The sequence below is a fragment of the Corvus moneduloides genome, chromosome 5 (genome assembly GCF_009650955.1).
Source record: "Corvus moneduloides isolate bCorMon1 chromosome 5, bCorMon1.pri, whole genome shotgun sequence".
Classification (NCBI taxonomy): Eukaryota; Metazoa; Chordata; class Aves; order Passeriformes; family Corvidae; genus Corvus; species Corvus moneduloides.
In genome coordinates this window covers 59,478,031-59,493,980 of record NC_045480.1, presented here as the reverse complement: position 1 = coordinate 59,493,980, position 15,950 = coordinate 59,478,031, and the positions used below count along the sequence as shown (strand labels likewise).

At 37.7% G+C, this 15,950-nt stretch overlaps 1 protein-coding gene across 1 annotated transcript in view; it reads right to left on the bottom strand.

Moving 5' to 3' along the window:
* Positions 1 to 1,329: 1,329 nt before the first annotated feature.
* The window catches only part of EDNRA (endothelin receptor type A), a 33,629-nt gene continuing 19,008 nt past the window's right edge, over positions 1,330 to 15,950 (bottom strand). Inside the window, exons 4-8 of the mRNA XM_032109057.1 lie at positions 14,191 to 14,389; positions 10,268 to 10,420; positions 8,324 to 8,457; positions 7,837 to 7,945; positions 1,330 to 6,512 (exon numbers count right to left, since the gene is read on the bottom strand). Coding sequence (XP_031964948.1) covers positions 6,372 to 6,512; positions 7,837 to 7,945; positions 8,324 to 8,457; positions 10,268 to 10,420; positions 14,191 to 14,389 — 736 coding nt within the window. The 3' untranslated portion in view covers positions 1,330 to 6,371. The remainder of the gene's footprint in view (positions 6,513 to 7,836; positions 7,946 to 8,323; positions 8,458 to 10,267; positions 10,421 to 14,190; positions 14,390 to 15,950) is intronic.

Sequence of the window (15,950 nt, the reverse complement as noted above, 5' to 3'; positions counted from 1 at the left end):
GATATTCCAGCCAATGGTACTTTTCCAATATCTGCCTGAACAGTGAGGAGGACACAGCAATTAGGACATTGACATAGATTATTCCATTGATATCTGTGCAATAACTGGCTTAAGTAAGAGTCACATCTTGGAAGAAGGACAGGATTCTATCGGTATTCTACACTGTGGATTGCTCCTTGCAAGTAGACAATATTCCTTTCCTTCTATTCTGTCTCTGTTGGTGGAGTGGTGTGAGGGGAGAACCCTCTTACCTCTGACTTCTTTTATTAAACTGATTTTATGGGAAACAAAGTGTGCCAAGGCTTCTTCCCCCACCTGAGCACATGAGATGATAATTTCATAATTATTCATCCAAGCCCCACAGAATCTTTTACTTCTCTCCTGCTTAGCTGCAGTGGGCTTAATCACATTGTCACAGTTACCATTCCAATGGGCTCCCATCACACATTCTGACTGAAATCCCAGTCCTGCTGAAGTCAGTAGGTTCAGCATTTTATCCCAAGTTACTACTTGAAACTTGAGACTACTTTATTGTCTAGTTTTAACTTTGATTGAGGTCTTACACTGCTAAAGTAAATGGAAGAGAAGATCTATTTGGAGGGGGGGGTTATATTAATAAGGCACTTTGTATGGAAGAACAACCACTGTTTAAAGTTCTGCCAAGCAAATTCTTATATACAAATGATCATAAAAAGGAACTAATTCAACACTGGATTCCTTGATTTGGAGTAGTCCTTGGTATTGCCAGTGTTGCAGTTCATTTGAGGTATAGAAAGCCAGAACATGCTGGATATTATGAAAAACGTTTATCAAAGATTTTTTGGAGTGCAAGAAGGCAAACTCAGTAAGCATCTTCCTTTCTTCAAAATTATCTCTGAGTTTGAGATGTGTCTTGAAACTAATACTTTAGAGAAACATTGCAGGGAAATCAAAGAATCTTGAAATGGAGAGTTATGTCTTCCTAATGCCCAGAATTCACACGTATTTTGTGTAATGGAATATGAAGTTTTATAGCCCTTGCAGTGTTTTATTCCAGCTCATGAAATCTGGACTTTCCAATTACTCATGTAAACACTCTTACCTGAATTAGCAGAAGTGGTATGGTTTCCTCTTTATCTATTAAAAAATCAAGGTATTTCCTACTAGTAGTACTGAACTGTAGTATTCATTTGTCCCAAGACTACACTCTTAATTTTCTGTTTAAAACTTGACTGTAAAACTTTGTGACTTTTCTGGTAATGTGGTTTAATTGTGCTTCTGTATTGGAATATACTGTGTTATCTGGAGATGAATGCTTTATTAACACTATGTAGGTACTGGAAAGAAAGCTAATCCAAATGTATACTTTATTCAGAGGCAATACCAAAGAGACCACTGTACAACAATTTTAGAGGGGAAAAGACAAAAAAACTTTAGACACAGACATTTCAATAAATATGAAGTGTGACTACAGAATGACACAGTGATGTAATGATGGATTTCTAATCTTCCCCTCTGTTTAAAACATGTAGCAGGAAGTATGTTCTCTTGGATGGCTTGAAAGTGCTTGGAAGTGTTTTGGATGTTTGATTCAGTAACTTGTATTCTCAATCTTTCTACTCCCAAGGACTGACATTGAAGTAAAGGCCTTATTCTGAGATGCACCAAATCATTGATTTCAGAGCAGTTTGCACTCAGTTACTCTGAGAAATGTGGGCAGAGTGCTGCTGAAGTTCAGATTGTTTTGGGTTTTTTTGTTAGCACTTTGTAACACTTACTCTGTTGAGCTTTATTGTAATAATAAGCTACTGTAACTAACAGGACTGCAAAGCTGTGACTCAAGTGACAGCTCAGTTCAGAAGCAGTGATGTTTGTACAGGGGAAAAACTGATTCTAGATGAGATAGTAGAGGTCAATTCATTTCATCTTCCTTTGGAGAAACTAGAGATGACCTACATTTTTTTATTTAGTTCATATCTTCCTTTCCCACACTTGGACTAATGATAAGCTGTGTTTCTTTTAGAACCACATTTTAAACATGCCTGGTTTTGGTGTCTTTTTTTTTTTTTTTTCTATGTAACTTGAGAGCTGTTTCTGGTCTGTAAACTTTTTATGTGTCTTCTTTTACTCTGATTTTGGAGATAATTGCCATTATTTAGCCTTTGAAAGAGTGAGGAGTGTAAATTAGGAATACTTTGCTGAGCCAAGCTTTGCACCACCGATTGCGTGGAAGAAACTTTGCAAGGCAATGTTAGCATGCAGTCCCGGTGTTTCTTCTAATGAAAATGCGTGCTTTGCCTCAGGGGCATTTGAGCAGGAATCTGTTCATACAAATGCAGCAGAATTTGAATTTGTACCATGTCTTCTCCCACACTGAAACCCATAAGGCTTCACAGAATCAAATTATATCGTAACAAGATTGCAGTAAATATGTAAATGATGAAAGAGAGGCAGGAAAAAAAGAAAAAAAGCAGCAAGTAATTCCACAAGCAAGGGAACTTATAAATACTGGCTTCCAAGAATTTGTGGGTTGTGGTTTGATTCTCAGATGTCTTACAAGCTGCATGCTCTGATCAAGGCTTTTTCTGCATCTGTAATGTTTATAACATCTTTCTATCAAGTGAACTTATTGAGTATGCACAAACTACATTTCAGAAATTTCCTGCATAGAGCGTGAGTAGAATTTTGTTCTTCCTGCCATCCTGCAGTTCTGGTGAAATTCTCTGTAGCTTCATAATGATGATAACTCTGTTCTGTAAAATTCATTGAAATTGGACAGGGGGTTGATAGTTGGTTTGGAAGGATGGAGAGACAGACAGGTAAACACCTGAAACTGACTGTATTAAAAGCAAAAATAAACATATTCAGATCTGAGGGTCGCATAAGTATCTTTTCTCAGAACCAAGCTAATGCTTTTGTCAGGTGAGATTTATGATGAAGTGTATAAGCAGGTTTTTTTAATGCACAGGAGCTGGCTAGGTCAGGTCTGAAGCACAGAGTTTCATATGTAAATAAATAAATACAGACACAGATATAACTGAAAACCCATGTATGCTGTCTCCTTGAAGCAAATAAGTATAAAATATACCAAAGAGGAAATATTTAGTGAGGTAGTTTGAAAAAATGCATGTTGAAAACAAGGAGAACAGCTGCATTCTAAAACTAAAGAAAACTCTGCAAAGTGTTTGAAGTTAAGATGTGAGACTGTCAATGAAATTTTACACTGAGTGGACTGACAAGAGTTGGGAATTCTGAAGTCCACAAAAAAAGATGAATGTGACAGTTAAATGGATTTTGATTACAATGAGCAACAAAACTACAAAAAGTTTATGAAGTTAATCTGAAACTTGTGGAATAGAGATCCTGTTGGCTGCAGAGAAAATCTATGTTTGGTTCAGTTGAGAGGAATGCAAACAGCAGGCATAAAACAATCTATAACATAAGAGTGGGATAGAAGGATACTTGTTATGGAAAGTTGTTCTAATGCAAAAGAGAAAGCAGCTTCTGTGTGACACCAGAATTGTGGAATACTTTTGCTGGTTCTTTTTGAAGGACAGCTTTTTCAGAATTGACGACAGATACTATACCCGGAGGAATATTTACCATTCTCAATGGGAAGAAGAGGAGAGAATTAAAAAAGTACCTTAGTAAGATTTTCAGAAACATTTTCCCCCCTCACTGTAGCTGCCACATCACAACACCCTTTGTCCTTACAATTGATTTGTGAGTGGGAGCAGCAGCCACCAGTAAAAATACAAAAAAGCAAACGTGCCAAAAAAGAGTATGAGACCTCCCAGGACCTAACTTGTCACTGTTATTTAGACTCTCTCTGTCCTTCCACAGGCTGGAGAAATGGCATGAGGATCACCAATTCATTTTGGCAGGCTCTGATCCCTAAGTAAGCTCACAAAAATAATTCTAAAGGATTCTAAAAAGTACCTCTCACTTCTGTTAGATAATTTACCCTCTTCTTTTCATTAGTTAAAATGTTTTGTATTTTTTAATGCTGCTAAGGTCAGTCAGCATTATGAGGAGTAGGAGGATAGTTTTTCCATCTAAGCTGAAGTGGTTTAAAGGATGCTTTGTGTGTGCAGGTTCATGTATGTCTGCCACATAACAGCCAGCTCTTGGGTTGAAAGCAATAGATGTTGGAAATGTCAGTGCTGGAAGGAAAACTTTCAAATTTTCATGATTCATGGTTTGCATCAGTGATTGTAAAGCATAAAAGTGACCTATTTCACAGTCTGAAACTTTTGCAGATAGATGGCACATTTTTGGTAGAAGTTAAGAACCCTAAACTGACCTAGATTGTCTCTATTGCTCACTGTCTTTTGTAGACAGGTAGAAATATTGTCTCTGAGCAATCACATTACTGGTTTGCAGGTGTATGACATTTTTTGGTTCATCTAACTGCCAGATAAATAACAGAAAAGAAGAATGCACACAAAGCTTTCTCCCGTCTTGAAATAAAGAAGGAGCAATTTTCAAATCCATTATAAATCCATTCCTCATGTCTGTTTTTTGTTTGCCTTTACCATCTCCTCAATGCGTTCTGTGAAAGCAGCAGGGAAGGTTTCAGGATGTAAAGAGACTCAGTAACTCAATCTTCTCGAAGGAGAGCATTGTCACTCATTTACTGTGATTTCTGATACAGTTTGAGGGTGAAATGTTTTAAGTAAAATTCAGCCAAGTCTCATTCCTTACCATGCTCTTAGGCACTACCACAGAGCACTGTCAGAAGACTGTATTTAGGTTTATAACATATGAACATAAATTTTTATGTACTTATACATGCATATATGTCACAGAGACAAAAGCACACAAAAAATACGCAAATCAATTTAAAGAACCTTTTTTTAAATATACTTCACAAGATCTGTGTGAATGTAAACATTGGGGAAACTTGTGCAGCAGAAGTCACTGTAGGCACTAGCATTTTGACCTCTTAAATAAAACTATGCAGGATTACATCTTTCACTGAAAATGAAACGGATGTTTAAAAATTTGTGGAATTTTGATTACTGCTTCTTAGCCTAGCACAAAAGATGCTATAAATTGCCTAACAGATTTGTGCATGAGACATATTATATATGACACCACATTATTGAGTTCCACTATTTAATGAAAGACTACCTATTAAAAATTTTTTTAGGTAAACAGGGAATCTCTTGGATGTAGCCTTAATGGATGGAAATAATAAGGAAATCATCAGTTTACATATATGCAAGCAATAGTTTATATATATTGTTAATAGCATTTGTATGGTTAACAGTGTTGATAACCTACTGAACCCCATTAAAATCTTTGAATGTTGTGTAAGACAGAGAGCTCTGTAAGGAATAAGGCACAAAATATCCTTCTGCACATCCAGCTGTTATGGACTTCCACATTTCTATGCTCACTCTGACTATAACCTCATGTTCACAATGTGAAAATAAGAGTTGTGCATAGCTGCTCTGACAATAACCATATTCTCAGAATGCTGTGGATGGCTTTAATAATGTTTCACTATGTTCCACTCACCCTCATTTCACCTTAGATTTAATGCAACTACAGACGAAATAGATGAAAAGGTTCATATAGTTCAAGAATTAACATGTCAGGTTAATAAAAACACATTGTAAGGTGCCCATCTGTGAGCATCTTCCATTCTTTTCGCTGATACAGATTATGTTTATTTTGTACAGAACATTAGAATAAATAACACAGTATAGTACTGTATTATTAATACCTCTTTTTTTGGTATTAATCTGTGCTTAAGTGCCAACTGTTGATGCTTTTTAAATGGTCTCTTCCTATACCTGAATACTGAAGTGCTACAAATGTGAACTGCCCAGCTAATGTCCCGATCCATTGTAACTAAGTAAGTAAAATGCTGGTGTGGACTAAAACATTTTCCAACATAAACCTGAAAAACAGCAACAACAACAACATGCAAAACAAACTGGTATGTGGACTATATCCACCAGAGAAATAGAACTTAAAAGACAAATGGGGAGAGAGAAAATATAGTCACAGATATCTTCTCAAAAGTTCCAGAGTGATTAATTCTCGGTGACAATCAGGCAAAAAGATTGCATTGTACCAGTCACAGACACTGGACAGTTCCTGCCTGCTTCAGAAGAGCAAAACCACCTGTGTAGTTCAAGCCAGTTTTTTGGTGTCATAATCACATCAATATCCTTTTCAGAGGCAGAATTACCATCCAGTGGATCTCAGTTCACAGAACATCACAGTTACACTCACTCCACCTACTCAGTCACCTCTAGAATTAGGTACAATGTGTGCACACGTCTGAATTCGTTATGGAAGAGTCACTGGGCTTCCTGTTGTCATAGCTTGGTAGTGACTTTTCCTCTTTCATTCTGAAATGGTGTGAGAGTCCTTAATTTTCAGTTTATGCTGTCTTTATGGCTGCTTCGATCTGTATTGTGATTGTTTAGTTCTTGATTTTTCCACTGAATGCTTGTTCCATTCATGGGCACCGAAGTCACCAGACTCTTAGACTGGGAGCAGCAACAGCAAAGACATGACTGGAAATAAATAAAAAATAATAAATAAATAAATAAATAAAAAGTTAACACAAATCTCTCAGTTCTGTGCAGACTGCCAGCCATATTTTTCATTCAGAAATGACAGATAATTCTAGCTGAATAGAGTGGTAGCTATACTCAGGGAAATTTTTATCCTAGGACATAAATGGTTGTTGTGATTGAGCACCACAAATGCAGCAAATTAGGCCCAGCCTGTGCCTCTTATTGAAGAAAAACTTTCACAGTATGAAAAGGGAAAATTGTTTGACTAAGGTAAATAGATTGAGAACTGACAAAATTCAATACATGTTGTTAGGTGCTCGGTTGATTGTTTTTTCACCCTCTTTATCACTGTTCACAAACTTAGGGATCAGCATGCTGCTTAGCATGGAAGAGAAAAGAAGAAAAATTCCCCAGCCTGTGACTTAGCTCTCTTCTAAAATCTTAGAAGAAGACAAAACTTTTTTGAAAAAGGTTCAGTGAACATACTGAGGTGTAACATTTTGCACAGTTAGGAATAGAAGCTGACTTCTTATTTACCATGTGAAAATGCTCCCTTAAAATAGTTAGTAAATCTGAGCAGGCTACAGACAAACAGGTATTCCCTAGTCTAATAATTCTTTACATTTTTTTCAGTAGCTTGTATTCTGCCTATTATCAGACTTAAAGTTTAGTGGTACAGTCCTGTTATCTTTTGTTTTTCATTGTGGATAAAGCTATTTCAGTCTTCCCTTTCTATTTCATTACTTTCCTTACTCTCATTTTTTTCTTCCCATGTTGCCTTTAATAGGTGGACAGGAACTTGCAGAGGCACATTGTCACAAGGAAATTATTTTAGCATTTAAATATGTTTGTATGTGTAGGAACTGGAAAATGCAGGTAGAAGCCATAATGCATATTTAATTGCCAAAGTCAACTCAGGTGCCTGATTTGGTATTCAAGCCTGAAAATTTTCGTCATTAATGAGATTGTTTAATGCAGGCAGCTTGGTGTCATCAAGAGTGGAAAATTGTTATCAACCAAATTCTATTTCATGTGCATGTCACATGCAGATAAATAGTATTTACAAGAGCATGTCTATCTCAGTTTACACATATGAGGACTGTGTCAAACTTATTTATTGGTTTAGTATTTCAGATAAAGTGGATAGTTTCACTTTCAGCTTGGTATGTGTGCTATGTGAGCTGCTAGCTGCTAAACCAGACAATTTATAATCTTTCATTCCTTTGCATGCCTCTTCTCCCAGCTGTTAAAAATAGATAAGAGCCAAGTGGTTCAATACAGTTAGTTAACTGGACATAAAATCTTATCAGGAGAAGCTTACCTGGAAACAGTTTTTAAACTTCTTGCTCACAAAATATAGAGCTATGGGGTTTATACAAGAGTTCATGGTTGCCAGGTTGATGCTGATGTAATCCAAGGGCAGCAAGAAACTAGGTAAGAGGAAGAAAAACATTTAAGCAGTTCGTATGCTACAGAAGCATTCATGTTCCTTGTGGTTACAGCCTCTTCCGTAACACAAACTAATTCTCTCTCACCTAGCTCCCTCAATGTAATCTTGTACCATGCCATGTCTATAATAATCTGTCTCACAGATGTTCAAAAAATCCAGAGCAAAGTGATTGAAGTGGTGACAGACAACATTTATTGAGAATATGCTACCCCATTAAAACTGAAACTGCTGAAAATGGATGCAGCTTAAAATTAATAAACACCACAGTTGCATTGCACAGTGACATTCCTCATATAAATTGTAAGCATGCAGCATTATATTTTTTCAGTACAAACTATTGGCATAGAAAATGAAGTACCTGAGCAGTTCACATCTGCTGGGGTCTTTTTCATTGTATACCATTTTCTTCAAAATCCGGCTCAGATGGAGAGGGAACCAGCAAAGAGCAAAAATCACGACTAAACAGAAAACTGTCTTGGCAACTTCTCGGCGCTAGAAAAAGGAGATAAGAGTATATACTGAGTGCCTAATTCATGCTAGCAGATGACTGTACTTAGTAATGTTGGCAGCAAAGTCAGTAATATAGATAAATTATGAAAGGATTCCTAAAGTGAAGCTTCCAGGCTACCCAATGTACTACTCTTTTTTATGGGGTTTGTCACGTTCTTGATCCTGGCCATCCTCAACAGAACCTGCTCATCACTGAGTCTGGAGCAGCTGGAGCACACAGGTCATTGCTAGAATATTGTAGGACTTTCTTTGATATATTGTTATATAGAGAGATACTGCACAGTGTATTGATTTTGCTATGTGATCCTTACTATGAAATCCTGATGTTCTCAAATAAATAGCTCCTCTACAAACATTTTAGAAATGTCGGTATTACAGCTTAATCTTGTAATACTCAGGAAATAATTTCAATTTAATGGGTCTTTTATGTGGCTCTAGAGAGTTACAGATGTTTTAGTGGATTTTTGACAATGCATACCAGCAGTGTTTGGTAGGCATGGGTTTGATAAAGAGAAGCATATGAAGGGATAAGGATACCACTGTAATGTAACAGTGACAAGCACTTCAAAGTTCTGTCAGTAAAGAACTTGAAGTCAGATGAGTGATTACAGTCTTGTTAGGCTTTGAATATGACTATTATAGTTTCCTCTTTTTTATAATAGCAACTTTTATCAAAATATGAAAAGAATTGTGAATTAGACGTTAATGTGGACAAGGAGATAGGGAATTCAGAAGGAAGGAAGGAAGGAAGGAAGGAAGGAAGGGAGATAGTTAAAAAGGCAAGCATTTGTAAATTGTAAAGTCATCCTGCAGCAGCCAGTCTGAGAAGCTTGGTGGTCACTGCCCTTCAGGATGGGAAAGGGTGGATTCCTCCATCTCCTAGTACATACCATTCTAGTTCTAATGGGTGGAGTAGCTTGTGTGTGGCCCTAGGACACACTGTGTTGCACTCCCAGGATCTGATGAGGGGAAAAAGTGGAGAATATGCACAACGGGAGGATTCTCCAGTCGACCCTGATCTGGAATGAACCAGCAGAGGAGAAATCTCTGACAGAACTGACTCTGATGCAGAGAGGACTGCTTTAGGGATTCACATCTGTGAATATGGAAGTTAAGAGAGTGGAATTTGAAGGGCTGATGTTAACACAGGGGAAAAGCTCCAGATTGTTTTTAAAATTTCAGTTAAGCGTTGAACATCAGACAGAGCTGCCAAACCAGCAAAGTGAGACCTGACGGTTCTGTGAGCGACTTTGTTCTGTGATCATTTGTTTGTTCTGTTCTTCTGTTGCTCTTTTCAAAGCAGCTACAGCAGTGGTACTGCAACAGTGCAATAACACTGAGAAACAAAATCCACTCTTTTCTAAACTGGGTTATTCTACAATTGCATTTTATATGAAACTACAGTTACATATCAAAGAGCGCCAAAAGGAGGGAGGATCCATGGAGTCATATCTTTATACAGAAAAAGAAACATTTTTTTGGCAAATCTTTGTAGTTTAATTTCAAAGCACTTAGCCAGTAGAGATTTGAGGTTAAAGAGCAGGAGAGCACAACTGTCAAACATAAGAAAGAAAAGGGTTCACTTCCTGAGCACAGTCTTCAATATCTCCTTATACTATGATTTAGTCTTTTGTTCCAGGTTTAAATGAATGCCTTAACATCATAAATAACCCACATCCTCACTTTCTACTTCTGTAGCTTACTGTATTTAAGTACACTTTGAAATATTTCTCATGTAACCCACAGGGAGAAGAACAATATTTTCACACATTGGTGTTTCTAATGTATTTACCTGCTTCAGGTGTTCACTGAGAGCAATTCTCAAGTTGCTGTTTCTTCTGTTCAACATTTCACAAGTCATTAGCGTATAAAAGATGGCAGTACATGCCAGTGGCATGCAGAAATAGAAACCAAACAGCCACCAATCCTTTGCATCTTTGTAAAACTGTAGATAAGGGAAAGAAAAGAGCAGATATGTTCTTATGATTCGATGCAAAATACCACAGAAAGATCTTGGATAAGCATGACGGTACACTGGTATCTGTCTGTTTGCTTATTGTTGGTCTCTTTTTGACTAACATCAAAATAGGGATTGTGGCAGTGTAAACATTTACTTCACCTTACAGATAGCCTGCCTGTATGTACCTTTGTTGCAATCTGCCTTGGGTTGGAATTAATTTTTTTTGGTAGTACTTTCTGAAAATTTATACTCATTCATGAAAACTGGAATACAGTTGCATGAAAAAGACATGCCAAAATGTAGACAGTGTCAGTCTGAGATAACAAATCTTACTAAAAGCGTGTCTCAGGAAATGCCATTTACCTCTACAGCTTCTGTCCTGATTCCAAAAAAGGAAAATTCAAAATGTCTTGTAAGTTTAATCACCTTTTGTTATCAGTGAAAAGGTTGGCAGTTGGTTTGCTTATGCACTGGGCAGATAGGAGCCACTTCATAAGTGTTTGTCTGATATGTGCAAAGCTTAGGGATGGCTTCCAGTGGTACAGTTACTTTTAACCCTTTGACTGCCATTCACACCATTTGCTTTTTGTGACAGGATGCTGAGATATTGATAGAATAGCAGTACTTTGCTCTGTGTAATTTGAAGTATTAGCTGTGATGTAAGCAGTGCTGTAAGCATTTATGTATTGTGGGAAATACTACATTTGACCAAATATTTAAAATTGTTCTTCTCTGTAGAGGATCGTGTTTTCAGACTTCAGAAAATACTGTATCTTGTTTTTTAATTTTTATGCTCAGCCAAAAGTATGCACTGAAATATGGCATTTTAAATACTTCCTGTGTCTAGGTTATTAGTATAAAAGGGATGTATCACTCTTTCCCTCAGCTTGTTTGTTCCTAGCAGATGTGCTCTTGTAACATCACAGTTCCCACACCAAATGTCAAAATTCTTATGCCTGAGGATTTTATGAATCCTCTTTGAAAAAGTCAAACTTTTGACATCATATTTACATTTAAAACCAAACAGCTCTAAACTTTCGAAAGATGAAAAAAAGTTGATACAATTCATATAGTGATGTTTAATAATGTTACTTTAAAAATCTACTTCAGTTACATTAGAAAGTTGATTTACTAAGAAAAAAGTTTTGGTTTTTTCCCTCTGCCCCAATACAGCTGCATATAGAATTTTCTAGTTTAGATTATGCTGCTGATTTCTAGGCCACAATCCCACCTCACTCTGGGACACTGTGTTGTGTTGATTAACTTGTTTCCTCCTCCTCATTAGCCTCCTCCCTGAGGAGGGGCTACAGTCTCCTGCATAGTTGCACTTTCCTTGGGGGCAGAATTTCCCCGCTGGGAGCAGAGCTTTTGCCAGCAGAAAACCGGAAAACAATATGCCTCGTATTTGAGGAGTTTGTGCTGAGGGCAGATGTAATTACTGCTCCTTCTGCAGAGAAAAGGATTACAAATACATGGAGACAATTATCTTTTGCATGGCAAATTCCTCCAAGTCAGGCTAGAATCATGTTGGCTGGACAGTTCAAAATGTGTACTGCTGAATCCATGCCATGTTTACAAGGAAAACTTTGTGTCCTATCAGTGTTCCAGCTTTCATGAGCATTGCCTGTTGGTCAAGAAAACACACGAAAGGTCTGTGTCACAGCCCTGACCAATGCATCACTTCTGGAGGAGGACCTGGCCTCGTGGAGTTATAAAACCTTCTCAAAAATGTCTGTAAATGATTAATTGAGGAATCTGAGTTTCACAAAGCTTACATCAAAGACAAAAACGGGTTGATTGAAGAGAAGTAGACATTCTTTTGTTTTTCTTGAAAGCGCACATGGAACTGGTTTTCTACAGGAAATGTGCATTTTAAACAAATTTCCTAGTGCACTCGGCCTCTTGGGAATCATGGTCTAGCATGAATCTTTTAAATCTTTCAAAGATAGTTTTAAACATGAATAAAGCTTCTATTAAAAACAGAAGTTAATAATAAATCCTTCCTGAAGTTTAGAAATTGTTTATTGTGGTGTTTGTGGTAGTAAATACTATAGCTAAGGTTAAAATGGTCTTTCCACTTTAATCTCATGTTTGTACATGCTTGCAACACATTGAAATGCAAAGCTCTCCATTTTGACTGACACATCCAACATTTACGCTCAGCTTGGACATAATCGCTGGTTTGTTTCCTTAAAAATCAGACTGCTGTGGGACTGGGGAGATTGGCACTTTTGAATTATACTGAGCAAGTAAGAGATACTAAGGAAATGCTAGGAAAACAAACCAAGCTATTCTACTTGGCACATTAAGAACAGAACAATAATCATTAAAGTTAGCATGCCTGTGGAAGACCTGAACTATAGTGTTTTTGAGAAGAGGGAAGAGAAGGCTATTCTTTTTCTTAGGGAGAGAGGAAGTGAAGAGTGTCCGGGCAATTTGTGGAGAAAAACAGCCATTAGAGAAGGGAAATTTGCTGCAGTGTGTAATTCATAAATCACAGTCTTCTAACTACAGTATGTACAGTCATATAGACTGTGGAGTTTAGAAATAAAAATATAATAAGCTCTGGGAAATTCCACTCCATCTTTACCTGCATTAATTCTTTCCATTAGGGAATTCCTTTTGTCTTCTCTTTCAATTATCTCTTGCTCTTTCTACCATCCCTACAGTCTGTGTAACCATACCAAAGTCAGGGACATTGCTCTGAAAAACTAAGCATGCACACTTTTTATTTTCTAAAATTCCTAGCTCCACTTTACCCTATCCTTCCCAATTCTAGGCCAAGGCATGCTCTGGTCCAATAAAAGCAGAAGCGCCAGACATTCAAAAAAGAGAAACTTACTCTATTATGAAAAAATCTAGTCCAGAAAAAAATGCTGAGCTTTCTCAAGACTTATGATCTGGTGCTATCTACCTTCTATGCAACAAATCAGAATATTACTCTTCCTTTTTCATTACTGGATGAATGGTCCCTGGCCTTCACAAATTAAAAAATTAAGGCATTTCCTCATTGTAAGGCCAGGTGGAAAACCACTATGCCCCTATGCAGTAATTTATTGATTCTGTAGTGACTTCTCACCTGAGCTGCTTTGCAGAAGCTGATGTGGGTATTGGCACCTCTTAATCTGCTGGAGCACAGAGGGTGAGGGGTAGGAAATGTGCCAAAGCAGCCTCGTGTGTCTCAGGCACTCCTCTTGCTCTTGAGCTGCTGTATCTAATGACAGCTAACACTGCACGAGCACCTAGCTGGAGGTGTGTGTCTGTCAGCTTTGTAGTCATGATTTCTTGTAAACTACAGGATTATTTTTTATTTGACTTTAATGCATGTAGCATGGCCCCACCCTTTTCTTTGTGTGCCAAGAGCTCACTACTGCATGGAAAAGGATGACTAATCATGGTAAAACGTGTTTTGACATTTACAAGCTCCAAGGTGTTGCACCTTGAAACACAAAACCTTTCAAGGCTCTGGCTACCCTGATACATCTCTTGTTTGTACTTTAAGCAGGCCTGAATTGCAGATGTCTGTAGTAAGACTCCTCAGTAGCAAAGAAATGAAAATGCTGTAAAGCCCCATTTAATCTCTCTGGCTGAAAGCAGAGACAAGTCACTGTGAACATAAGATCCTCTTTGCACCAATACACATCAGAATACATTTTGCAGTTTAATGCATGAATAAATCCTATTATCATCCAGTATCTTAATTGTCTAACCCATATACTGTGGGTTCCAAAAAGAGGAGACAGGATGTTACTTACCAACATGAAATCGTTTGTAGGTTTGAGCATGCAGGTAACATAACTTGCATCCTTGTATCTGAAAGGTACCACAGCAAAGCCAATTGCTTCTGGGATGGCCAGTATGAAGGACAGAAGCCAGATGGAGAAAATTTCAATAGCAGTGATCATCGGGATTCCAATTCCCTGAACACGGCTCCAGGACGCAACTGCTCTGTACCTGAAAGAGACAGGCATTCGTTTCCAGCCCTCAGTTTCCTTCTTAGAAGGTCACGGTTCAATGTCATATGGCAAGTAAGATCCTAAAGCTGACATCTGAGACTCGTATTACTTGTTTTTTCTGCCTATTCCAAGGCCTCTGCCTGCTGTCAAGTCACCTAGGACATAACAGGGCACATCAAGGGGTGGAGAGCAGAGAGCCGGCTGCTCCTGTTCTGCTTGGGTGTGGGATTGTGTGGAATTCTGCTAGGTGGACTGCACTAATGATTTCTAATTAAAGTAGGCAAGGTTTGTGAGGACAGACTGTATCTTTCACTAGATAACTGAAATAACAGAGGAAGAAAAGCTTACAGGCACACAACCATTCTAACAGATACAAAGCATCCATCTCAGCAGTGCTATCCAAAGTGAAGCTATCAGCTTCTAGGCAATGAAAGACTGGGAAAATACTCTCGATGAAGTGAAAATGCATTTGTTCTGTTTACACTGTTCAATGAACTGTGAGGATCTTTCTACTCTACTTGTCTCTCAGTTTTCAAGGAGCTTGTAGAAATTTATTAGCTTTGAGACCTCAATCTTTCCATCAGCTCTGGTCAGAAGGTTGTAAAATTATTCAGAGAAGACTGATAGGCATAGAATACAGAGTGCAATCCAGTCCATAAATTAAAATTTCAGTAGCAGATGTAACTGTTGTCCTGCAATAACTGCAGTAAACGACTTAGCATTTCCAACAATTTAGTAAAGACAGAATCAATGGAAAGAACCAATATTATTTTTTGATCTTGTAATAATCTGAAATTCATGCTGGAGAGCTCTTTGTCATTAATGATGTAACAGCTTCTGAACTGCTTATTTTACTTCCCTAAAATAATAGGACCTTCCCATTTGGAATTACAGTGCTACAGGTATACATCATGGCATCCACTGATGAAATAGTCTTCTTTAGTTGAGCAGAAAAAAAGTCAAGAAAGTTCATCTGCTTTAAAAAATGTCAGATTAAGAAGTGAAATACTGGATTTTGAATATTTGAGATGGAAGGAATAAAGAGCTTCTGATGGGAAATCATTTGTTGAGGGCTACAGGACCTAGGCTACAGAGATCAGGAAAATTTAGTTATTAAAAGGTTTCTAAGTCGTCCTTTAATGAATACAGTAATATAGGATTCACACACAAAGTATTTCTTCTGATTTCTTGTATCACACCCTGTTTTTAGTTTGGAAGTGTGCTTATTAACTGGATGGAAGACTTGGGAGTTCCATCCCCTGTAGCCTCAGTGTTAGAGGAAGGACAATGCCTGAGTGCAAATCCAGGCTTAAGCCCCTCACAAAAACTTCAGCAAGCATTGTTACCCAATATCACTGGAAGGTGTCAGAGCCTGGTGTGCCATCATTCCTGCAGAAACCAGACTGGAAACCTTTGCCTTGATATCTACAGCAGTGTCATGCACAGCAGAGTCACAGCTGTACTACAGACAGGCTCTCAGGGCATCATTTCTACAGAAATGTGTGTATAAATACTTCGAGCATAATAAAGTAAACTACAACTTGGACTTGCAAATTAAA